The sequence below is a fragment of the Aquarana catesbeiana genome, linkage group LG09 (assembly GCF_042186555.1).
Source record: "Aquarana catesbeiana isolate 2022-GZ linkage group LG09, ASM4218655v1, whole genome shotgun sequence".
Classification (NCBI taxonomy): Eukaryota; Metazoa; Chordata; class Amphibia; order Anura; family Ranidae; genus Aquarana; species Aquarana catesbeiana.
The window spans coordinates 289,694,585-289,721,895 of record NC_133332.1 but is presented as its reverse complement, the minus strand read 5'-3'; the positions used below and the strand labels follow the sequence as shown (position 1 = coordinate 289,721,895).

At 42.3% G+C, this 27,311-nt stretch overlaps 1 protein-coding gene across 2 annotated transcripts in view; it reads left to right on the top strand.

The window, feature by feature from the left end:
- LOC141108616 (ceramide kinase-like) overlaps positions 1–27,311 on the top strand; it is a 68,897-nt gene that overhangs the window by 24,231 nt on the left and 17,355 nt on the right. The window contains exons 3-9 of one of the 2 annotated variants that reach the window (XM_073600388.1): positions 8,695–8,820; positions 14,130–14,258; positions 15,652–15,715; positions 18,395–18,540; positions 22,968–23,042; positions 24,825–24,977; positions 26,271–26,373. In XM_073600388.1, the coding sequence (XP_073456489.1) occupies positions 8,695–8,820; positions 14,130–14,258; positions 15,652–15,715; positions 18,395–18,540; positions 22,968–23,042; positions 24,825–24,977; positions 26,271–26,373 (796 nt within the window). Of the gene's footprint in view, positions 1–8,694; positions 8,821–14,126; positions 14,259–15,651; positions 15,716–18,394; positions 18,541–22,967; positions 23,043–24,824; positions 24,978–26,270; positions 26,374–27,311 lie in introns of both variants that reach the window. The other variant, XM_073600387.1, reaches the window with a different exon arrangement.

Sequence of the window (27,311 nt, the reverse complement as noted above, 5' to 3'; positions counted from 1 at the left end):
GGTGAATGCTGGGAGCACAGCATTCACCACATCCAGGAAATAAATGCTTGTGGGCTTCAAATGCCCACAATGAAGATGGAAACCGCCTGCAGTGAATAATATAAGTTATTCTTTCCGACGAAATCTGACACAGGCGGACATATTACACACAATATGTGAGTATATAATGCTGAGAAGAAAAGTTTGTGAATGAACTAAAAAAAAAAAAGGATAGATAGGTGGACCCCCGCTTTAAGAACTAAACCCTCCTATCCTTTATATCTAAGGATGCTGCCAACTTAGCCTTTGTTTAATCTGCAACTGCCATAGTGCTGCATATGTGATCAGTTATGATATCAGCCATTTGATGGCTTGACAGTTCGGATGAGGGCATAAGCAACTGTGACAGTTATTCATGGCATGCCTTGAATTGGATATAAATGTTTTGGCAAACAGTTAAAACAATGAGGTTAGTTCTGCTATAAAGGGTTAGTTCCCCTGTATCAATAAACTGCTATGCCTGTAGATAAAAACAAACTGCAACTTTGACTAAAGATGGATATAGGTGTAGTAGGCCACTTATGTACCTCCCAAAACCTAGCCAAAAACTCCAAAACATGGCATCACCCTGTCCTGCCTTGTTGCTAGGACATTTTCTAAGACACTTCCAGCCATTACTGCTCACTCCCACCATCACAGGAATGGGTTTTCAAAGCCCTGCCTGTCTGGTTCACTATCTTCTCCATCACAGCATTGCTGAGCTCAGAGCTACTGCAACTGTGGATGATGTCACCTGTTGCCTGGGAAAACGAGGGACTCAAGATCCCACAAAAATGCACTCCTGCAATGGGCTTGGGTAAATTCTTGTGGGATTTCGAGCTCCCAGCTTTCCTCAGAGGCACCATGACGTCACCTACGCCTACTGGAAAGGTCGGAAGCCAGGGATGAAGTAAATGGTGTTTTTTTCACTATAAGTAAAGTGGACTTTCCATTTTTAATGAAAGGTTCACTTTAACATGAGGCATCTTAGCAAGTAGGGCCCAAAACATTATAGATAATGGACCTTCAAAGTCAGGACCTTCAAAAGTCAGAAGAATGAGGGCAAAATGTTCAATGAGTTTGGTTTCCTTGCGGGCATTGTAGACCTCTGTCACTACTCTTCCTATCATCCTCAAAAGCCAGATGACGAAAGAGGACAAAATGTTCAATGAGTTTGGGTTCCTTGAGGGCATGGTATACTTCTCAACAATGTCACCATGTATGTATGGCCTAAAGGGACAGCTTAATGTGACAAGTGACTTACAGCAGTGACTGTGCCATTTTTGCCAGCATGTTTTACTAGTTTTTCTGAGTGAACTGAGATAAGTAAGCGAAGTCAGCAAATTCTTAGAAAGTCTTCATCTTTTTTTTTATCTCCCTTCCCTGAAGTGGAAATCTCCTGGGGGTTCATATTTGCTGCACTTAACTCATATACATACACATTTTTATTTTATATTTACTAAATACTTTAATATGATAAAGTGCCCATGCATTGTCCTATGTGCTTCTGATGGATACAAGTGACCATTTTAATATATATTAGGCAGCCATGGTCCACTGCCCTGTGTAATTCCATGCAACCATCACTGGTGTTCGTGTAGACAAAAAGTGGCTGCAAAGAGGCTACAGGAGATCAGCAGCACTGATGTGTAACAAAGCATGATAAAGCACATAGCAAAACACAAAGCAATTGTTTATGAAAAAGAATACTTTAGTAAACTAATTGCCATTCAGGATGAGCTTTACAAATATGCGTGTCTGAGTCTCTGCCTCGGCATAAACTAGAAAATTTAACTTGTAAATAACAAAAAATTAATTTAAAAAACAGTCCATCAGTGGTATGCAAACAGCAGAGGTGCCCCCTATCGCACAGTGGTCGCTGAAAAATCAGGAGATTATACAGTCACAAGGGCCAGTTCACACCAGGTGAATTCATAAATCCAGGCATAATGGTGATAAGGAAAATGGAGGTTATTAAGACTCTTCCATGTTGGAGTCATTTGCTGATAGTATTATTGTGTAACATTTTTGAGACAATTTTGCAACAAAATTTGTCTCTGTGTTCGGCTAGGTTCACACTAGCCCACACTGTGTGTTCTGGTTGTGGGTGCAGGAATCTCATCTGTTCCCACACCTGCAACCACCCACAGCCAAATCACTCTGCTCTTAGGAGACACGCGGGGCTGGCATTCATTCTAAACATGCAGCGCATTTGCAGGGGCGACAACCGCAGGGAAATCGCACAGTCAAAAAGACCATGTGATTTCCCTGCGACTGTGTCTTTGAAAAAGTGCATGCACTTTTTTTGCGGAAATGGAGGCACAGCAGCCCACTCATTTGAATAGGCTGCCGTGCCTGTGCAAATGCGGCCCGCACGAAACGCAGACGTGTGAACCTAGGGTTCTTGTGGAACTGATATTTGATTCGTGTCCATTGCCCTCCTATTTTCTCCAAATAGATTATCTGCCTGTAAAACTCCCACACCAGTTCTGTCAGAGTTGTGACCAATCCATAGATGCCATACTGGCACGTACATGAATCTGCCACAATGTCCGCCATTTCTCACACTACCATGAGACAGATTTACAAAACGTATTTATGACCAGGAGTTTGCCTGAGGCAGCCATTTTTGCTGCCCCCACCCCAAGGTTGACAACACTACACCTCTCTCTCCCCCCCTGAAAGCCACCTTGTTTTTAACATCCAACAACCCCCCTTTGGTTGCTAGGATGCTGGCCCAGCACTGTGCATCATTGGCATAAAATGTCACTGGTTGTTATAGTGAAGGCAGGCACCTGCACAATAACAACCAACGATGCTGTGTGGCCCAGCTGCCAACGTCCTAGCAACCAGCTTAGCAACGCTCCCCTGTGTATACATTGAGGATAAATTATCCGGTATGGGCACTCCAGCCTCAAATGTAATGTGAGAGTCTGAAACCACAGCAGATTATACCTCACAATGACACGTCACACTGACAATGGTGCAGCTCCCAGCCATAAGCAACTTGAAGCGGGTCATTTACTTTGCTTTCTCCTCAGCCTGCAGGTAAATGTGACCTTTGTTTTCTTGTGGCCGTGATTGGCCACATTCTCTGTCAGCAGTTCCAGTGACGTCAACGCTATTATTTTCTCACAGGCTCAACACAGCTGAGATTTAACTTAGCTCTACAGGGGTGTGGATCTGCATTATCTTGGAATTTTACTAAATGCCTGCATTGACGAGACTCTATTCACGTGATAATTTTCTCTCCCAGGGTGGATGCAATGCTGAGCATTGAAATGTTAATAGTAAGAGTTAATTAGGTCAAGCTGTCGTAATAGCCTCTGTACATCCCAGTGATAGGAGGCAAGATGGCTGCTTCACTTCCTGGTATCAGAATGCACAATCCGCTGATAAAAATGAGAGCAAAATAAACATATGGGTCCTGTATGACTACTGATCACATGACAATTTTAGCTTTATAACTAAAAAACTTGCAGTTGATTGGCTACTACTTCAGAAACAGCCAAAAAACTGACAGGTGTTATGCTCTGTCCAGTGCAAAAAAATAAATATATAGAATTGCCGGGAGTTCTGCTTTAGACTAGATCTGTTACACAGAAGAGGAAAAAAAAACAGTAGCTATTTTCAGTTTGGACAGATTAAAAGTGGGTTAAAACCTATGTCAGTTTTTTTGTTTTCTTACCTTCTGTGTCCTTTTGGATGATTTTCTTTCACTTCCTGTCCCATTGCAAAAACAGGAAATCCCTCCAAAGTGAGGGAATCCACAGTTGTCACCAGAATTGGTGTCCCCATTGGAAGATTTCCCCTCTCTTCTGTTTTGCTGACAACCCAAAATTTGGGATTTTCTTTCGCTTTCACTTTTGATGATAATGGTAAACAGTGCAAAAAGAGAGGGTGACTTTCCCTAATGGGGGGCACAGACAGCAATAAAACCTGACAGGTGTTCTAATCCCTCTCCATTTTATCCCCCCCCCCCCCAAAAAAAAATTGCCTTTAAATATACTTTTAATCACCAAACTGGGACATGTCATGATCAGGTTCTGATTTAAAAGTCAGTGATTCAATAAGTACTAAAGCTAATAACCAGGTAACCAGTATTGGCATGATAACCAGGTAACCAGTATTTTTAGAAGTAGATGTTAGCAATGGCAGCCTCCGTATTACATTAATTCTAGGTTTCTTTAAGACAGTGGATCTCAAACGTTTTCCACCCCCACTATTGGAGTCACTGCAACTTTTCATTTCCTCCTACCTTACCCATACATACCTGTATAAACTATAGACGCACCCCCCTTCGGTACCTTGGGGCCCCTCACTTTGAGAATCACTGTTTAGGCAGTCACTTGACCGGAGCTTATTTTAATGTTAAAAGCAAAATGTATAAAAAATATAGACTGTTGCCGTATATTGTGACTTCAGAAATTTATTCTTCCAGTCTTGTACAGACACTGTGGACTGTAAAAATGTTTTAAAATGGCAGTCCTTTTAAAAAGTGATCCAGGTTACCTATACAAACAATAACCTAGCATTTAGCAATGACAGATAGCACATTGTTTATGGCCCAATGCTTGTGAGAACTCCATGTTCAAATAGAACCCAAGCTAACCAAAAATTGCCACCAGAATCCAATGCTACAGACACATTTAGATTATAAAAATGATCCCATTGTGATCCTAATGCAATATTCCCAACACACACATTCCTGTAGAGATGGCTGTATCTACGACCACCGGCTGGAACCGTGTGTAGTCAAAGAAAGTAATGTCACCAGCACACCAGGTTCTCCAAAAATGTGTCCAAAACTTTAATCCAGGGGTAGGCAGCCTGGGGCCCTCCAGCTGTTGCAGAACTACAGGTCCCATCATGCCTGTGGGAGTAATTGTAACTGCCAGCCTTGCAATGCCTCATGTGAAATGTAGTTCCACAACAGCCGGAGGGCCCCAGGTTGCCTACTCCTTCTTTAATCAATGATCACATCGTTACAGCAGAAAGCAATGTTTTGGAGCCACACAGGACCCCTTCATCAGGCATGTGACCATTGTGATCCTTTCTGCTTGGCCATGCTACCTGGAGTGACATCCACCTACAGTCACCCCCTCTTCTCCAATCCAAATGGCCAGATGATCTATTTTGATGGCTAAATGTTTGCAAGAGTAACATATACATATAGAGCATGGGTTAACCAAAAATGACCACCAGAATCCATTACCACAGACACATTTAGACTATGAAAATGTGATCCTTTCTGCTTGGTCATGCTACCTAGAGTGGCATCAACGTACAGTCACCCCCACCTCTCCAATCACAGTGGCCTGATGACCTGTTTTGATGGCTAAATGCTTGTAAGAGCAACATATTCATATAGAGCATGGGCTAACCAAAAATGGCCACCAGAATCCACTGCTATAGGCACATTTAGTCTCCTTTATTCTCTTTTGTGTTGCTCTCCAGAAGATGACACATGACCACTGCCCTATCAGATAACTGTGGGGTGCTGAACGTATTCCCATAGTAATCTTTTCTGTTTAGCCATAATACCCATAGCAGCATCCATCTACAGTCACCCCCCCCCCCCCCCCGACACACACACACTTTCCATCTAGTGCCATGGCACCCCCCCCCCCCGGGATAAAAAAAAGTTGCTATAAGATTACAGCCCAATTAAACTTCATCTTTATCACACAATTGGGATGACCACTGCCCAGGCAGGCTTACCAGAACTTGCAATTTAATTGTGAGATTGCATATTGTCTATGACTGTTACATAGTCTGTAGAATACACTAGAGCACGGTTACCTATATTATACCTATATTGCTATAAATACCGACCTTTGCAATCTTTCCTTTGACTTGACAGGCAATAATGCTGCTATTTTTAGCTCAAGCAGGTCAAAGTCTACATGCGGATGTGGTCTTGCGTGCATTGCTACCTTAACGCCTTTGCAAATAGAAATGACTTATCACTGTGGAACCTTTACTAGCTCTATGTTGGCAGATATTTATAAAATCAATCAATATTTAAAGTGTTGTTTGATGAGATTGTTAAAAAATGGTTAGTAACATTGTTAATAGATTTTCCATGGAACTGCAATAGAATTTGGAAACTTAAAGTAATCAACATACAATTCTTTATGTCAGTTCTTGTGTGCAGCAGGAAATAAAGAAATCAGCAACTGACTTCTGAATTTTTTGATCTATATTTAATAATGGTATGCAAACAGCTGATATGACAGATTGACGATAGGTAGTCAGCATCAAAAGATTGCATTATAAGAAAAACTCTTTATTCTATGGATATTGCTCAATATTTCTGCAGGTGTCATACACCTTTTAGAAGTGTAAATCTTGATTCTTATGTATATCCTGATCTTTTATCTTTAGGCTTTTGGCTTCTTTACCCACTTTGACCATCAAAAGACACCTAAGCGTAGGCTTTGGTGCCTTGGTGTTGGGTGCAGTACAGCCCACTTTTGGAGGTATTGCTGAGGGTGGGTTTATTAGAACTTGCCAAACCTGTCTACCACTATCCAGTGCTGCTTTGGTTCTAGATCACACCACCTAATGCCACCTTGGCTGTAAGAGCTAATACAGTAGTGTCTTCAATATGAGCAAAGACACCGTTAACATTTGTGTTCAGAGTGCAGAGCGCACAGCCTAATAGTTGGTCACATGACCCAGGAATCAGAACATTGCAGAATCTTTTTGTTACAGCAGATGGATACGCTTATTCCAATACCCTTACTCACCCTCTCTAATGGTTTAATTCATCCTATACTTTTGGCTTTATTACTCATTGTGGCTCTGTTCATTGGTCATCAAAAGACATCCAAGCATTGGGTGAGTTTGTGTTGTGTGGCGTGCAACCCACTGTTGGAGTTAATGCTGAGGGTGGATTCATTAGAATTTGCGTAACCACTTCCATACTGGGCCTATTCTGGTGCTGCTCTCCTACATGTAAAAATCATCATTTTTTTGCTAAAAAATTATTCAGAACCCCCAAACATATATCTACATATAGTGGCATGAGGAATTGTTCAGCTCAGTGGTAGATGCGTTTTTATGTAGTGAGTCCACATCAGACAGTAACTGCTGTTACAGGTACTGGTCCTCAAACCACCAGCTCTTCTAGCAATCAAACAACAATCAACTTCTGCTCTACCAAGCCTAAAGCTGGCCATACACCTATAGATTATCTGCAGATTTTCTATGGTTAGATGGAAAAAGTGGGAGATTCCTCCATCCACACAGTTTAGCGAACATGGAGAAATCTGTTGTACTTTTTCCATCTAACCATAGAAAATCTGCAGATAATGTATAGGTGTATGGCCAGCTTTACTGTGTCCTTAGACTGACCAGTCCTTGGTCTTGAAGTAACTGTCCTTACAAACAGATGAGCAGCCGTTCTCCTGGATGTCTCCTCACATGGAGACTCTCTCTCTCTCTTACACTCACACTTACACTTTCCCTTTACATTTTTTTTGTATCACTTTTTTTTCCTATTACAAGGAATGTAAACATCCCTTGTAATAGGAATAGGGCATGACAGGTCCTCTTTATGGAGAGATCTGGGGTCAATAAGTCCCCTAGAACTGTCATAGGGCATGACAGGTCATCTTTATGGAGAGATCTGGGGTCAATAAGTCCTCTAGGCAGGAAAGGCTGAGATAAAAAAAAACAAAAAACTATCTAGCCTTTTCTGCCGAGCATACGGCAGTATTTACAACTGCCAGGCCGGGCGTGACACCATAACGTTGCGCCCGCACCTTCAAATATCTAGAGACTGCTGGGGACCATCTGGTCACCGTAAATGTCTATGGCAAATTTCTTTTGCCGACGGATTCCTTCTCTGGCTCGCGGATCACACAGGCGAACCGGTAGAAGCATCGGAGGGCAGCAGGGGGAGTGGGACTTCCCGCCGCCAGTAAGAGCGATCAAGCGGCTGAACTGCCGCTATGATTGTCCTTACGGAGCAGGGAATCGCTGGCTGAAAAAGATGATATCTGAATGATGCCTGTAACTGCAGGCATCATTCAGATATCCCCACTCAAAGTCCAGGATGTCATATGACGTCCTTGGGCGTGAAGTGGTTAAACCCTTTCTGTTGGCCATTATTCAGTGCTGCTTTGGTTCTAGATCTCACTGGGGTTGATTTACCAAAACTGGAAAGTGCAAAATCTGGTGCAGCTCTGCATGGTAGACAATCAGCTTCTAACTTCTGCTTGTTGCTTTGACATAAAACCTGAAAGCTGATTGGTTTCTATGCAGAGATGCACCAGATTTTACACTCTCCAGCTTTAGTAAATCAATCCAACAATCTAATGCCACATTAGTCGTAAGATCTGATGTAGTAGAGTCTTGAGTCAATATGAGGGAAGAATCTGTTAACATTTGTGCCCAGTGTGCAGAGCGCACAGCCTAATACTTGGCTGCATGACCCAGGAATCAGAACAATGCAGAATCTTCTTGTTACAATGGATGGATGAGCATGCTTATTCTAATATCCCTACTCAACCTTTCGAATTGTTTAAAGTGAGCCTAAGCTTTTTTTTTTTTTAATCATGTAAAATGTCTTCTAAAAGATAACCATATTTCCACATCCTGTATAAGCACCATCTTTTTGTATAATTCGAAAATTTTCTGAAAGGGAACTGTCGATTTGTCTCATTGCAGTGTATTACGTTCTGCGTAATAAGTCCTGTAAGCGCTGGTCTCTGCAAACGGCGACGTTCACAGCTCCAGATGCACAGGTGGCTCATGGCTGGGTACAACATATTCAAGAGAAAATACAACAGACAGGTGAGTAAAACCTTTCTCGTGGTAAAAATATGTTTATGAGCTTTAGAAGCTGTGTTCACATATAATATTGAATAAACTAAAAGTAGTGCTTTTTTCAGTAGTTAACCACGTACCGGCATCGTAACACATATACGTAGCGGTGGGGCGGGTGGGCCTTAATGCCCTGCCACTACACATATGCGTCCATGCGGCTCCGAGGTTCTGTGCTGAGAGCACATTCACTGTGCACCTGGTACACTGACAGATTTGCCATGGACAGCCCTCAGTCATTATTTTGGTAGAGGAGCCAACGGAACGGGCTCTCAATCACAGGGATCGCATCATTGGAAAACCACCTCTGCTTTCTGACATTACCACCCACTTAAAGTTGGTGGCAAGGGATTAAAGTGGAAGTTCACTCTAGAATTCCTCTATGATCAATAAACAGCAATAAATGCATAGCACCATGTTTGACATCTGTCCATGCTCTGGTTGTCCAGCAAACAGCACTGAAACCTACTGCTCATTTATGTGAGACACCATGCAACTCAATAGTTTTGCTCAGAATCCTTCAATCTGTCTATAGGGCATAGAGGAAGGGTTTCCCAGTTGAGGTTTGAAATTAGATGGCATGGGAGGCTGAGCAAAACCATAAATGGCTGTCAACTTCCAGTGCTGATTGTTGACCAACCAGAGCATGGTGTCTTGCATATATCAAGGTACACGTGTTATATGGCTGTTTTAATTGTTATAGATGACTTCTAGGGTGAACTTCCACTTTAGGATGATGGTTATAATCCTCAGGGCTACATTAGAACATCAACAGTGTAATACTGACATATAATCACACACATAGGTTGGACTTGATGGACTTGTGTCTTTTTTCAACCTTACCTACTATGTAACTATGTAACAGCTGGTATCTACCTATGAAGACACACTTTTTTTTAAACTAGTATACTTGAGATTCATTGGACGGGACCTTGAAAAGAAAAAAAGTAGACCTAAACTCTTTTCAAACACACAGTTTAGGAGGTGGTACAATATTTCTGCACTAAAACAAATGGTGACTAATTGTCACCACTAATCTGCACTAAAGCCTAAACTACAAAACGTAAGCTTGACCCAATAGACCAGATTAAAAATTAGTTTATGAAATTAACTAGATTAAGGGGCTTAAATTTGATGTTTAGATTGAGGGCTAAGTTTCACAAACAACCCTCTAATACCTAAACCAAATTTTGAAAATGAATCATTAACAACTAAAGCCCAGTTGTATCCTTTTTTGAAAATTCTGTTTATTAGGTTAGACTGTGCACTTTGAAAAGTGTAGTTGCTCCAGAGCTTAGTAAATGAGGTAAAGCTTCACTTTGCAAAGAATACCCAATCACGTGCAAGGAAAATGAAAAAAAAAAAAAAAACAGCATTTTTGCTGGCATGTGATTGGATGATGGAAGTCAGCATAATTTCTGCTCATTTACTAAGCTCTGGAGCAACTGCTCTTGCAGTGTGCAAGTGCACTTTGCAAAGAGTACAGTCTTTTTGCCTTTAGTAAATTAACCCCAGCGCGTGTGTGTCCAGTCCACACCTCAACTGCTATACCCAAAATAACAAATGGGTAAATACAGACTTCTGACCTAACTGAATGTTTGTAATGTTACTGTAATGCTGTCAGTCTGTGTTTACAGTAATGAATTTGCCTTGCAGCAAAGGTTAAAATCCCTTTGTCGGCAGGTCTAGGAGAGTCAGACTAGCCCTCTCATACGCACGCAACAGCCCTCCTGAAAACTGGTTTGATCAACATCTCTGTTCAGAAGTGAACTATGAGATCACAGGAGAGCTTGTGTGTATGAGCTGACGTCAGACTCTCCTATGTGCTGGCAGCAATAAAAAAAATGATATTTATTATATTTATAATGCAGCCTGACTGCATTATAGTAATATATTTAAAGGGTTTAATCTGGCTCTGTGTGCTAATGGTTAATTTTCAAACTTATGTTAGGTTTTAGAGGGCTGTCTGTGAAGGTTCTCAATTAGCCAGGTCATGGGCACATAAAACTGAATTTGTTCTTTAATGTTAAAGTGGAATTAAAGCTTTACTATCAAAAATTGTGAGCAATAAGCTTTTTATTGCAAAAGAAAAGTGCAACCTACCTGCTTGCAATGTCTTTGCACATGCGCAGCTCAACATACATTTGCATTACAATGCCAGCGTGCAAGGGCGGGTGACCCCCAGGCACTTGTGCACTATGGCCAATCAAGAGGCCAAAAGTCTGACATCCGGAAGAAGCAGGGGGAGAAGATGTCAGTGGCCAGCAAGAGGTCCAACGGTCTCATTACTGGAGTGGAGGTGAGTATTCTGGGGACTTTAGTTCTGCTTTAAAGCACTATGAGTAATTCACTATTTTTTCAAGCAGCTAAAAAACTCTACCCAACAATTCTTTCCAGTTCTTTTTACCTTAAGATGCTTCTATAGTCATTTTACACTATGCTGGATAAAGACAAGTTTTAGTAGTGAGTTGAAAGCGAACTCCGGCCAAACATTTTTTAGGCCTGCATAAAGTATAGAAAAAAAAGAGGTTCTTGTGCTCTTTGATAGTAAACGGTCATTTACAACTGGCAAGAAACATCTCAAATTCCAGCTATTCGGTATGTGGCATAAATAAGAGAAATCAATTGATTCTTACTTCCATGCCAACAGCGTGGATGAAGGAATCTTCACTGCATAGGATTCAATCACTGTTCGGCCAATTTTTTCCACCAGGCTCAGTTGGTTTTTTAAAAATGGACTTTTGATGGGCCAGAATATGCTTGCAAGGCCACTAAGGCTGGGTTCACACTGCCACTCGGAGCGGCTCACAACAGGGGTCTGGGGCGTCCCTATTCACTGTTTCAGGTCCGATTTCAGTCCGAATTTTTGGCTGAGTTCGGACCTGAAACGGACAGAAGACGCACACGACTGCTGTGCAATTCGCACCGGAGCTGCTCCGGAGATGTGTGAACCGGCTCCATAGAGTTGGTCACAATCTTCATACATGCGAATTGTCAGCATCCAATTCGCAGTAGTGTGAATCCAGCCTTAAGACTTGAATTTTCACTGATTTGACAGGACTCAGATTTGAGCCATCTGTGGTCAGCTTTACACTTTGGCCTACCGTTTTCTTCTGCAGCCTAATCCAGCTGATTCATGATGGGGAGAAAATCGCACTTTGTTGTAGGTGTGACAATGGCTCACCTATAAAACTTACTCATCTACTTACAGACTAATTTCTTGGGCAGCTTATGTATGGAAAAATGGCTTAAATGCTGTGAACTCCTTTATTAGGAGACACGTTTGCTCATTAGGAAGGATCTCACTATTTTTTTATTCATTGAGTCTTATGCATCGCTCATGTCCCTGAGTCATTATTTCGCATTTACCTGTATTGTAAACACATTGCTCCTCATTCACCTTTAATGTCTAAAATAGAAACTGTTGTTCTCTGTTATGACCAGATTATAATTTTAATTTTCCAACTCATTTTCCAGCATAGTTTGGAATCTAATTACGTCTGATTTCAGACTAAAGCCAAGGTTTTACAGAAATGGTATTCACTCTATACATTTTGTCTTGGATGTTTGTTTTTTTTATCCTAAATTATAAATGTTAATTTTTTTCTTTGTACTCTCTACCATAATATATATTAAAACAGTACAAATATAAAAACAAAAATTATTAATGAATAATATCAGATATAAGATTGTTTTGATTTAATTCTACATTTGTATTTGCCTACTTGTATTTTCATATCAAACCAAGAAGTGGAGCTCTCATGTTTTTTTTAGACTCTGCTTTGCTCCTCTGTTGAAAACAGAGCTCAATAGCTCACACAGAAATTTACACATACAGTTGATTTCAGACCAGTGGCTCCCCCCTTCCTTACAGGTATCAGATTTGTCAAATTCCAGAGACCAAGAGTTAGATTTTCTAAAACTGGAGCATTCAGAATTTGGTGCAGCTGTGCATGGCAGCCAATCAGCTTCCAACTTCAGCTTGTTCAATTAGGCTTTCACAGTAAAAACTGGAAGCTGATTGGTTTCTGGCCAGAGCTGCACCAGATTTTGCACTCTCTAGTTTTAGCAAATGCCCCCCAAGTGTCTGAAAGGAGACAACTACTACTGCATTCTCAGTTTCGAAAACCCATAGTGTTCTGTGATGCCTGTGTCTTGAGGATCTCATTGGGGGAGATTTACTCAAACTGAAGCACACAGAATCTGGTGGAGCTGTGCATAGTAGCCAGTCAATTTGACATACAATATCGCATGCCAAATCGGAGCTTATTGCCGGCAATGGCATGGTCCGAATCGGTGTGATGCCGACTTTGCGGCGCGGCACCGATTCCCAAAAGTGGTTTCTGCACTACTTTTGCTGACTTGGGGGACGATTTCAAAAGACATCAATACATGAACCTGCATAGATGTCTGTCAATTTGCCCCTGAAGTCGGACGGAAATGCCGTTTTGAAATCATGTGAGAACTCGCACAATTTCAAACCTGCCCTCAGTGTGAACGTGGGCTCAAACTTAGATTGGTTACGATGCACAGCTGTAGCAGATTCTGTGTAGTAAATCTCCCCCATTGTGTCATGGATGTATCATTATATTCTGTGTTAATATTTTAATTTGGAAATTAGGTATTTTATATAAACAGTAAAAAAATACAGATATAGAACATCGTTTGCCTTTGGCCCCATTCACATCTAGTGTTGTGGGAGTGTCGAGCTTTTGATGAGGATTTTTTTTGTACTTTTTTTTTGCTCAAATGAATGGGCTGCCCTCCGCTTCAGAAACGCGCCAAATGACCTCTTGTACCTTTCTTTGGAGGCAATGTTGGTGTGCTCTATGTGCAATTTATTGCACAACAAAAATGCGTCAAAACGCCCTTTTTTGACAATGTTTGGCACGCCATTAAAAATGAATGGCACCCAAGCACATTTGGTGCGTTTTTCTGTGATCTTAGCACGCTCCAGAATCGCTGGCAGAATTGTGCTTTTCTGTCTGCGATTCCGTTGTAAGCCAGCCATACATGGTTTGAGTCTAGCAGGAACCGGCCGAGATTCAAACTATTGATGGGCAGGTACAAAAGCTTGTTTGATTGATCGATCAACTTGGGTACAACCAGCCTGCTGGATTCTATTCCAATTATCGCAAGCGGCCTGCATTTTGGGATACTTGCCACCTAAAAATTGGCTAAGAAGAACATTCATTTTTGCTTGCAGAGGTTGTTGACTGTGTAATGCCACTGTAATATGTTTAAATACTCTTTGCACTAATTATCTGTTTCTACAGCAGGTAACACAAGGCCAAGGAAACTGCTTGTATTCATTAACCCCTATGGAGGGCGTGGCAAAGCACCGAGCATTTATTACACTGAAATAATCCATCTCTTCCAGCTGGCTGGGATTGAGACTGATGTGATTGGTAAGCTTCAGCTCTTGTTTTACATGTTCTTAAAAAAAATAGCCTGATTAAAATAAAGTTATCATGATGAGGATTTGTATTTCTTTCCATCCAGTACTGAGATTTACATAGCCCTAGAAGGCTGCACAACCATGCAGATGACAGCACTTCCCTGTTACCTATATAGACTGTAGAAGGGATATAGTGATGTCTTTTCTCCACCCTGGCCTGCTGTTTTGGGCAGTGAAAGTGCAGCAGACGGATGAGATCATCCCTCTGCTCCCTCTCCTCCTATCATTGTGTTCCTTGTCAGCACATCTGCTCCCAGTCCTGCCCCTCCCTTTCCCAGTGTGAGCTCGGCTGTAAGGGAGATTGCAACAGACTGATACCAAGTCAAATTCAAGTACTACACATTTATTAGGTTTAATAATAAATATATAACTCCATTAATTTATAGATTGTAACCTGCTTCTAGTTTAGCTTTTACAAAAAAAGCACTCCCTGCGCTGTTGAAATTGTATTTTAGTACCTTGGATTGCGAGTAACGCGGTTTACGAGCATTTCGCAATACGAGCTATTATTTTTTTTTTTAAATCCTGACTCAGTTTGCGAGCGTTGGCGTGCAAGACGAGCAGGATTCAAGCCAATGGGGTGTGCAGTACCGCATTTGGCCGGAGGTGCGGGGGCGCCGGTGACACTTGGAGCTGCTCGGATGCACTCGGAAACACTCGGTAACACTCCGTTCTCGACTGTCTTTGAGCCTCTCCGAGTGCATCCGAGTGGTCTCCGAGTGCATTCAAGCGGTCTACGAGTGTTTTCGAGTGTCTCCAGCGCCCCCCACCTCTGGCCACATGTGGTACTGCATACAATAGCAGTCACATTATCTGAGTTTCCTCTGACTCCTATGGGGAAACTTGCTTTGATATACGAGTGCTTTGGATTACAAGCATTCTTCTGGAACAAATTATGCTCGTAATCCAAGGTACCACTGTAGCTGCAAAGAGAATTGACTGAGTCAGATACAGGCCCCCTCCAGCAGCTTTTCTACCAATATACTTGTATATAATAATATATATTAATATAATATATAAAAGTTATATAGAAATTCAAGCATTTTTAAGCAAATGTGAGAATCACATAAGAAATCACCATAGGTAAACATTGGAATATTGACTGATATACCATAGTAGCTGAACTTTATTTTTCCTAATTAAAATCTGTATAGAAATGACACTGAGAACACACACAGGTTTAAAAGTTCAAACCTCATTTTGACAAAGAAATAAGGGCATCATAAAAGGTTTCTTTTACATAAGATGTTGTCCCTTCTTTTTCTGAAATTCTAATAAATCTAATAAAGCTAATTTAGAGCTAAATGAGTCATAAATGACTTTCCTATCTGTTTTTCTTTCAGAGACTACCAGAGCTAACCATGCCAGGGATCATATATTGGACTCTGATCTCCGGACGTATGATGGGTAAATAATATTCACCAAATTAAAGGCAAACGTAACTCTAAAATGGATCAGTCTTGTGTAATTTTTGCAAGTGAAATCCCATGATGTCACCCTCTGTCTCCTGATTGGCGAGATCTGAGATCCAGGATCCGCCCCTGAGGAGATACTTTGTCTCTGGCTTGTGTGATATGAGGCTTCTAACATGGATGGTACAGAAGAAGCAGTTTATTTTTTGCAGTTTTTTTGTGATTGTAAGTGATTGTAAAGTCTTGTTTTTTTTCTTTTAAAAGTAACAAACATACTTACCTGCAGTGTAGTGGATTTGCACAGAGCAGCCAAGATCCTCCTCTTCTCGGGTCACTCTTCGGTGCTCCTGGCCTCTCCCTCCTGTCGAGTGCCCCCACGGCAGGCAGCTTACTATGTGGTCACCCAAGCTGAGTCACAGCTCCCTGTGTCCATTCAGACATGGAGCCCCGACCCGGCCCGCCCCTCTCTCCCCTAATTGGCTAACTGACTTTGATTGACAGCAGCAGAAGCCAGTGGTGACACTGCTGTCTCTCAGCCAATCAGGAAGGAGAATCTCGTTGTGTGAGACACTCGTGGACATCGCTGGACAGAGAGGGACCTCAGGTAAGTATTAGAGGAGCTGAGGGGGGCTGCTGCACACAGAAGGCTTTTTATTTTAATGCATAGAATGCATTAAGATAAAAAACCTACTGCCTTTACAACCCCTTGAAGGCTCCCCCAATTTGGTAAAAATACCGTACATCTAAATTTGACTGACTATGCTATGTGTACTTACATGAAGACAAATATATACATAATACATTTTAGGTATTATATGTGAGGTTAAGTTGATTTTGTCCTGCCAACCTGCTGGATGGAACAGTAAAAGGTGCACTTGCTATGCTTATGCTCATACCTAAAGTATAACTAAAGGCAAAACTTTTTTTTAGTTTTGGATAGAGTGGAGAGGGATTAGAACCCCTGTCAGGTTTTTATCGCTACTTCTGCCCCCGGGAGGGAGATTCAACCTCTAACTATGTTCTGGTTACCATTATGATTAAAAGGGAAAGTAAGAGAAAATCCCAACAGTAATAGAGGGGAAATCTCCCAGTGGGGACACTATTTCTTGTGAGCAGGAGGGCCACAAGAGATCCCCTTTATATTGGGAATTTCCTCTCACTTCCTGTTTTGGCTATCAGACAGGAAGTGAAGGGAAACCTCCCCAATGAGGCACAGATGGCAAAAAAAATGACAGAGGTTATAACCCTCCCCTAATCTATCCAAAATGAAAAAAATACTTTTGCCTATAGTTCTACTTTTAAGGTCTATTCACCCCTTGTGTTGCATTACCACGTTTTCTTGTATTGAACAGCATTGCATAAAGGCTAAGTTCACAGTTTCTATAAAATAGCCTATGCAGTTTAGGGTCTTCAGTGGATATTAAACGCTTGCCGACCTGCTAACGCCGATATACGTTGGCAGAATGGCTCCGCTGGGCAAAACAACGTATGGGTACGTTGTTCCCTTTAAGAGCCGTGGGGGGGGGGCGCACGCCTGCCCGCCACACAGCTGGGGACCCGAAGCGCGTTCCCCGCCGGCCACCCGCGATCGCTGGCACGAGAGACAGCACGGGGATTTGTGTGTGTAAACACAAAAATCCCTGTTCTGTCCCCGGGCCACCGGTGGAGCTGAACTAGCAAAACTGCCCCTACCCCCCGCCGCGCAGAACTAACACCCCCCCAGCAATCCCCCACCACCCGCTGTCCTTTCCCTGGATGCAGGTGGTGAGAGCAACGGTCGGAGCTGATGCGGCCATCTTCCAGCCCTGTCCTTAAGCGTGGCGGGTTCGGAGAGAGCTGCTCCAGTGTCCTCTCCTGGAGCAGCTTCTGCTGTGCGTCTCCTCTCTGCTCCTCCCGGCGCTAGGCATCCAATAGGATTGCCTGACGTTTTGGCCAATCGGGAAACAGGTTTCATACTTGCTTCCCAATTGGCCAGAGGAGGATCAGTGTTGCAACAGCGAATATTAAAAGACACCTAGGTGGGCTCTGGTCACATCCTCTGCGACTGGGAAACCACCCTATTTTGAAGCCTATTAGAGCCTCTGTCTCTAATCGGGTGCTTAAAAAAAAAAAAAAAAAACCCTGGCTGCTGTAATTAATGTGCCTGATGCCCTGAAAGGGGCCGGACACATGAATAAGGGGTGGCCGCGGCGGCCATGGATAGATTAATGCCATGCAAGAATCTATCCACTGCATATAGGGGGTGGCGAGGAAAGAGGAGGTGGCCCCCGGGAACCTCTAATGGACGGGCCACCATTGGCTCTCAGCCAATGGAAGAGAGCGCTGATTGGAGTGTTTTGGGGGATTGGGGGGGGCGTCCTCCTGTCAGAACACAACAGCTCAGCGGGAGACATCACTGTGCTAATGTCGGAACATTAGTACAGAGTCTCCAACCGGAGCTGACAGGTTTTTTTTTGTGCAACCTGCTGGGTGTAAAAATCTGCAGTGTGTACCAGGCTTTACTGTTAAAACTATTGTAAAAAAACTTCTAAAAGTACTAGGTGCCTTTACCTAGAGGTGGCTTCACATACTTGCAGCAGTTTCAAAGGCCTTTGGATATGGCCAAATATGGGGACATAATTTAGTATACATGTGGATGGTACTAGTAGTGAGTTTTCATGCTTTGTGTTTGCAGGCTTGTGTGTGTTGGTGGCGATGGGATGTTTAGTGAATTGCTTCATGGTCTGGTGAGACGTACGCAGACTGACAGTGGCATTTGCGAGGAAAAGGAGGGCGCAAAACTGACACCGTGTACTCTGCGCATTGGAATCATACCTGCAGGTAGGAATAGTCCCTCTGAAGGAAGGGACAATATGTCAAAAGTTAAACATCAGTGATATTAAAGAATATTCAGTGTTTTCATTTTCCTATCATTTGTGAATACGATTCGGGACTCCTGGAAAATAAAACATTGCCATATACTGGGTCCAGCTTAGTTATCTCTAAGTCCTCATGCACACGGACGTTATATCTATGTTAGTCTATGGCTTCATGCCCACCTAGGCGTTTTTGAGCTGCAAGTGGCATAGGCGTTTTTAAGCTGTAAAAAAAACCCAGGACCAGTGGGTTCTGAAAGACGTTTTTCAGCTGTAAAAATGCTCTAACGCTCAAAAACGCTCAAAAACGTCATTCACCAACGTATTTTAGCGTTTTTGATCCATTGAAAAAAAAAAAAAAATTTGAAAAAAAAAAAAAAACGCTCAAAAACGCTAACGCGGAAAAACGCTCAAAAACGCTAAAAACCGCTAAAAAACGCTATTGCAAAAACACTGAAAAAAGCTGAAAAAAGTTAAAAAAAATCACTGCAAAGATACTGGCGTTTTCATAACGTTTTTTTAACAGCCTGTGTGCATGAGGGCTTAAAGTATAACTAAAGGCAAAACTTTTTTTTTTTTAGTTTTGGATACAATGGAGAGGGATTAGAACACTTGTCAGTTTTTATTGCTCTTTGTCCCTGTTAAGGAGGTTCACCCTCTTTATTTGTCCTGTTTACCATTATCATTGAAAGTGAAAGTAAAATAAAATCGCAAATTTTGGGTTGTCCCCAGAAAAGTAATAGAGGGGAAATCTTCCAATTGGGGCACTACCTCTGGTGACCTGGGGTCCCCAGGGAATTCCCTTCATTTGTCGAGATTTCCTCGCACTTCCTGCTTGGCTGTGGAACAGGAAGTGAAGGTAAAACCTCTGCAATGGGACACAGATGGCAAAAAAAAAAAACTGGGAGGGATTATAACCATTCCTTACTTTATACAAAATGGAAAAAAAAAAGTTCTGCCTATAGTTCTACTTTAATTCTTGGTAGACTGTCTGGGGGATTGCTAAAATTCCTACTTGTATTATTCCACTGTTGGCTTTGATCTTCAGGCTCAGCTGCTGTGAGTTTTAGCCTGAGTTCACACTGCTGCGACTTCAAAGTCACGTGACTTTCGCACAACTTTGAATCCGACGTCCCTGCACGACCTCGTCGTGGCTTGCATACGATTTCTTTAACAGAAGTCAATGCAATCCGTATTAAAATCACAAAAAAAGTAGTGCAGGAACTTTTTTCTAAGGCGGAACGACTTGAGTCGCACCGATTAGAACAGTTCCATTGGCGTCAGTTTTAAAAAGCAGCTTTCTGTTGCACATAAACATTGTGGTATTTTCATTAACTACTCCATCAGTCGTTCCAAACCTACTCTTCCTCTTTGTGAAATGTGCAGCCTGAGTAGATTAGACAGTGCTGATACGAATATGCAAATTTTGACTTTTGTTAAAAGTCAGCTAAGACTTTATCTCTCTCCACTCCCTTGGCTGCTAATGTATGCATAGAGCAGTGACAAACAATTGTTTTAAAAAGGGTAGAGGTGTCTTAAATACTCAGCTTGCAATTGACAGTCTGCGTTCACCTTCTCTGCTCCAACAAGAGGTAATGTGCCTGTGCCCAGTAGAGGAGTAGCAGAGTCTTGGGGGACAAAGCTGTGCAGAACTTTTGTTTGCTGATTGGGGAGCTTATTTTTAGTACTGTTGTCTTTATGAAAAATAATTCTTTCAACGTGTACATCGAGTCCATCTAAAAAAGAGGCGAAGTTCACGCTGTCACTCACATAGCTTTGTTTATGAACAGAGCTATGTAATCTCCATGGTATAGCTAACATGGTGATCACATGATCAGGAGCCATGCTGATTGATAGATATAGACTGACATTCCTTCTGCAATCGGCATCACACAGACCAATGTTAAATTACTGATTATATATGGGTAGTGAAGGTATTCAGAATTGCATGATTTTTAGTAGATAGTTTGACTCGGTACACACACATTCAGAAGAATATGAAAAAAGAATGATTTGACAGTTACTGCAGATTTGCTCCATACATGGATCAGTTCACCTCCAGCCAAAATCAGAGTCAATTCTGAAGTTTCATTTGTTCCTCCTTTGGGGGCATACCTCCCAACTTTTTGAGATGGGAATGAGGGACACCTATTAGTAAAAGTATGTAGGTATAGGACACACCCCCTGCCATGCCCCCTTAACCGCTTCAGCCCCGGAAGATTTTACCCCCTTCCTGACCAGAGAACTTTTTGAGATTCAGCACTGCATCGCTTTAACTGACAATTGCTCGGTTGTGCGACGTTGCACCCAAACAAAATTGACGTCCTTTTTTTCCCACAAATAGAGCTTTCTTTTGGTGGTACTTAATCACCTGTGCGGGTTTTATTTTTTGCGCTATAAACAAAAAAACACATTATTTTTTACTTTTTGCTATAATAAATATCCCCCAAAAATATATAACAAAAACAATTTTTTTCCTCAGTTTAGGCCGATATGTATTCTTCTACATATTTTTGGTAAAAAAAAAAAAAAAAAAAAAATCGCAATAAGCGTATATTGATTGGTTTGCGCAAAAGTTATAGCATCTACAAAATAGGGGATAGTTTTATGGCATTTTTATTTTAATTCTTTTTTTATTAGTAATGGCGGTGATCTGCGATTTTTATCAGGACTGCGACATTATGGCGGACACATCAGACACTTTTGACACTATTTTGGGACCATTGTCATTTATCCAGCGATCAGTGCTATAAAAATGATTACTGTGTAAATGACACTGGCAGTGAAGGGATTACCACTAGGGGGCGATCAAGGGGTTAAGAGTGTCCTAGGGATTCTAACTGTGGGGGGGATGGGCTTCAAGTCACATTGCAGCAATCACTGCTCCCAATGACAGGGAGCAATGATCTCTGTCATGACACAAGCCAGAACGGGGAAATGCCTTGTTTACATAGGCACTTCCCCTTTCTGAGGCTCCGTGACACAATCGCCAAGAGACCGCGGGCACGGTCACACCGTATTTGGCGGTGTGAGCGCGCCTGCTATCCCGGCTCTTAAAGGGGAGGTTCAGGTACTGCCATTGTGCCGACATATATCGGCATGCAGCGGTCGGCAAGTGGTTAAAGGAGAATTATACAAAAAAAAAAAATATTAGTTAAAGCGTTTGTTAACCCCCCCAAAAAAATATATAGATCCTGGTCCCTTAAAGCAGATTACACAGCACAGTGCTTGTGCTGTGTAATCTACCCCCCTCTAAACTGTATCCCTCCGTCATACGTTGGCCTGCTCTGATCTCCTCTCCCCCCTCTCACCCCCCTCCTTCCTGCCTGTCATCTCCCTCTCTGTCTGTCTCCAGCCCGGCCCCGCCCCCACCTCTATTATTGTAAAAAAAAATAAAAAATTAAAAATTAAATTTGTCACTGCCAGCCCCGCTATTTGAGGCTGGCATAGCTGTGTAAGGCTGTGTAAGTTGTTTTTCAAAATGAGTGTTATAAAAAACAAATTTCAGCTGTTTTCAGGCCGGTCACGTGACTCGCAGCCGCTTTACAGCTCTGATGGATGGCCGATGTGACTGACCTGAAGACAGCTGAAATTTGGTATTTAGAACACTCGTTTTTAAAATCAACTTAAACACTGTGCTATGCCAGCCTCTAATAGAGGGGCTGGCATAGTCTTATATAAGTGCCATAAAAAACATTTTAAACCCACAAGTGCTTCTTTTTTACCACTATTTTTTCCTTTATACTGGCTTTTGCAATTTACAAATACAGAAATTTTGAAATCAGATGAAAGGTTTAGCACTGGAAAACACTTTTTGAAAGTGAAATTGTGCATTTTATATACAACTATATAGATCAGACCAAAATGAGGGACAAAGGAGGAGGAAAGAGGGACAGAGGGACATTGTTCCAAATCAAGGACAGTTCCTCGAAATCAGGGACAGTTCCTCGAAATCAGGGACAGTTCCTCGAAATCAGGGACAGTTCCTCGAAATCAAGGACAGTTCCTCGAAATCAGGGACAGTTGGGAGCAATGCGTTTCCATTCTCTCTCTCCTGATATGTGATAAGTTGATACAGATGTTTGCGCAAGCAATACCACACCTACAGCATGTTAGTAAGGGCTTAGCGTAAATGGGACTCATTTGTGACATATCACATGACACTTCATGCTTGGGTGCCTGTCTTCTTTATGGCAGGTATACAGTGGTGCAAACATGGCTAAAGCATAGCAAGACACATCATTCATGTATCTGCAATGAGAGCAGACCTGTGCACTTATCATACAGAGGTTTATTATTACTAAATCAAAAAGAGAATTTATGTTAAATAACGATGGCTTTACTTTAGGTACACATAACATATATTCTGATTCTCTATTTTATCTCTTGCAGGTTCTACAGATTGTGTGTGTTTTGCTACAATGGGGATCAATGACCCAGTGACATCAGCCTTGCACATTATTATAGGTAACTAAATGTTTGTAATAGGGCCTATTTATTAAAGTACTGTATATGTATAGCCATTTGTTTGTCTTGGATAGAGCAGGGAAGGGTTAAACCCATCAGTTTATTTTTTTGATGTCTGTGTCCCATTGGGGAGATTTTCCCTCACTTCCTGTCCTGGGACATAGCAGAAAGTTATTAGAAACCTCAAGAAGGTGAGGGGAATTCCCCCCTTAGTTATCACCAGAACAAATATCCCGATAGGAATATTTACTCTCACCTCTTGTTCTGGTGAAACCTGATTTTTTCCATCTCTTTCTGTCTATAGCTGGGTAAACACTGTCAGTTTAGCTGAACAAAACAAAAAAAAAACAAAAACTGATTTCTGCATCCACACAATCAATGTGTAGTTACATAGTTACATAGTAGTTACATAGTAGATGAGGTTGAAAAAAGACACAAATCCATCAAGTCCAACCTATGTGTGTGATTATATGTCAGTATTACACTGTATATCCCTGAATGTTGCGGTCATTCAGGTGTTTATCTAATAGTTTTTTGAAACTATCAATGCTCCCCGCTGAGACCACCGCCTGTGGAAGGGAATTCCACATCCTTGTTGCTCTTACAGTAAAGAACCATTTACACAGTTTAAGGTTAAACCTCTTTTCTTCTAATTTTAGTGAGCGGCCATGTGTCTTATTCAACTCCCTTCCACAAAAAAATGTTATCCCTATTGTGGGGTCACCAGTACGGTATTTGTAAATGGAAATCATATCCCTCTCAAGCGCCTCCAGAGAGGATAAGTTCAGTGCTCGCAACCTTTCCTCATAACTAATATCCTCCAGACCCTTTATTAGTTTTGTTGCCCTTCTTTGTAGTCGCTCCATTTCCAGTACATCCTTCCTGAGGACTGGTGCCCAGAACTGGACAGCATACTCTAGGTGTGACCAGACCAGAGTCTTGTAGAGAGGGAGAATTATCGTTTTATCTCTGGAGTTGATCCCTTTTTTAATGCATGCCAATATTCTGTTTACTTTGTTAGCAGCAGCTTGGCATTGCATGCCATTGCTGAGCTTATCATCTACTAGGACCCCCAGGTTCTTTTCCATCCTAGATTCAGGAGTGGATGCAGGAATCCCCACTTCGGGGACATTGGATTCTGACAGCAGGGATTCTCCGCTGTCGAAATACACTGATTAGTGTTACAGCCGATTGGCTGCAAGCAGCTGATCGAACAAGTGAAAATGGTTACCAGGACTAATAGAGAGGGAGAATTTACCCAGCAGGGATACAGACAGCTATAAAAGCTTGACATGAGTTCCAATCCTTCCCCACTTTATCCAGAACAAAAAGAAAAAAGTTTTGGCTATACATACACTTATAGGCCTCATTCAAATGGATTTTCTGTCCAGTGAGCAGATTCTTGCGGCTGGAATCACAGGTGGTTCCAGACAGCTGTGGCCGCTTACACAGAACAATGGCATACAATGGTTACCTGCAGCTGGTGACAGATGACTGGTCTAGGACATCATTTGTCTGCCAGGGCTTGGTCACCTGACTACCTATGTGGATACATGCGAATAGAGGCATACCTGTGATTTTAGCCATATTAATCGCTGATTCTTGCTGCACGAATCTGCTCATTGGACAAAAAAGCCAGTGTGAATGAGGCTAAGGCAGTGCCAATAGTAACAGTAATATTCAAACTGAGTAACTTACACTGCATTTACTTTGAACTATAAACAGACATTTTTTTTAAAATTCAAATAGCCTTATAGACATGAACATTGTGTTTATTCACAGGAGACACACAGCCTATGGATGTCTGTGCTTCCTACCATGATGGACAACTCATGAGATATTCTGTGTCTCTGACCGGCTATGGTTTCTTTGGGGATGTTCTGAGGGAGAGTGAGAGTATGCGCTTGATGGGACCTATGAGATATGACCTAGCAGGTGAGACTTGGGGTTTATATAGGTTGGGCAACAATCACTTTAGTTTTTGTTTTCAACTTTCATTGCTGAACTGAATTTTAGGAGAGAGGGTTTAGGGGTGCAGGATGCCTGAAAGTAGTACAACAATAGTACTAGTATTCTGAAAGTAGTGGTAGTAGTAGTAGTAGTAGCTGTGAAACCCTTTGAGCACAGCCTCTAGGTAATTCCTGGTCCTGTGAGAGCAGCCAGATAGATCCATGACCCAGTAGGAGCAGTCACAATCTTTCTTAAGTTGCAGTGGTTCTTTCTCTCTCTGGTTCTTTCGCTCCTGCGCCTTTAAGGAGGGTTGGGCTCCCTCCAGTCATCTGCCCTTCATCTATCCATTAGAATACATGTGCTCCCACTGTGGAGACTCTTCAAAGTTAGAGTTAGGGTCTGCAGGATACAGGGTGCCTTGCCGTGGCCTGCAGCTTATGCATGTATTTGCAAATGTGTGCAATTAAACCCCTGTTTTTAACGCATACTGTTAGGCAGGTTAATTTGGTTGGTCGCAGGCTGGTTGGTAAGTTGAGCTTGGAAATTCTTTGGTTTTATTTTACATGCGTTTGCCCTTCCAGTGCTCCTTGCTGTGAAGACCAGTTATATGTGGGGGCAGTGACATTTTTTTGTATTCATAGTGCCACCCTATGGCTACCTCCCACTCTATATGGTGGACAATTAATCTTTCTTACAATGTCCAGATGGTAGCTTCTTCGCAACATCTCTGTGACATTCTTCAGCAAGAAGATCCAGTTCAGTGAACTCAAGAGATCCATTCCAGCAGGTAGCTGAAGTCCACAGGCCTCTGGCCCATGGCTCTCCAGCTTAGGCAAGGCCCAAGCGGAGTGGCATTCCAAACACACATCCTATCCAGACAGAAGCTGAGAAGGTAGAAAACATTCCTGGAGGCCCTGCCAACCCACTGAGTTTGGTCAAGATCTGCAGAGCCTAGAAAAAAAAGTAAATGTATGCTGAGGCTGATTAAACCTACGCTGCAAACACAGTAAATTGGATTAGGAGCAAAATAGCATATGTGAGGTTCCCTACACTTACAACTAGAACCATTATTAGTATTGTAATATGTCTAGATAGCAGCCTTCTGTAACCCCTGCACAGCAGCACTTGAGAGGGTGATACAACACTATGGTCCATTCAAAGCTCTTTTGCTTTGTACATTATTGTCAGATTACCACTGTGAACATGCTTACAGGAAAGGAGAGGAATAACCTCACTACTGCACCTGCAAACACACCCATACATACTTTTTTCTCTTAGGTATAAAGATGGTACTCAGTAACCGATCTTACCGTGGAACAGTAGAATTCCTGGAGGCCAGTGACGATTCCAGCCCAAGAGACAATACTCGCTGCAGGACAGGGTAACACAATGCTTTTCACTTTTATCTGTGAATAGGAACATGAATAAATCACTTTAAAGGGGCCAGCCACATTCTTATGGAAGCCTAGTTCCATCCAAGATTCCAAAAGTAGGAATTATGGGAAATAAGTTATAGACTGCAGTGGCCAAGCATTCACAAGCCCAACTCCATCTATGTTTCCAAAAACAGGGAATTATGCGTAGTGCCAGCTGCTGCTGCTGTAAAAATAGAGCAAGACCTGGCTGTCATTTTTACAGGTGGGATTTACCAACAAGAATGGTGGCGTGAGCTGCAATCAGGGGGCCTCTCTGGCTGCAAAATAAGTTGCTGTAAGCTGACAGTTGGACAGCCCTGAATTTAAAGCTACAGCAGCTAATTTGAGCCTGTTGGCTCATAGCAGCACAGCTCTATCCATAGTCCTGACAACAGGAAATCATAGAAAGTAAAGTTAAGGCATGGGGGTGCATGCGCGGCTCTTCAAGATGGTCGACGTGTGATCCATGAGCGCCAGACCCGCTCTGCTTTCCGTGACCCCTGCACAGCTACATCAGCATACATTCCCACGGAGGTAAGACATATAGACCCCTAGAGCCTCCTAGCACCCCATGGTAAAGATCGGGGAGCCCGCAAGCGCTGTGGCCTGTAGTCACAATGGACCGCTACTTGACTAGGCCTCAATCCCCCGTCTCAATTACACAAGGAGACCCAGAGGAGTACGTTAGCATCCTGATGGCAGACAACAACTTCCTCCACATATCCCTTCACCGTCTCAGTCCATTTTAACCCCTGAACTGCTCGATGTCAAACTACAGGCTCTAGCACAGCAGCTCACAAGGGGAAAAGTCCAAGAGGTGGGGAAGATTTCTAGGGAACTGAGAGAGGAGATCGACCAGCTTGGTGAGCGCACAGCCACTTTAGAAACCAAGTTTGATGAGACA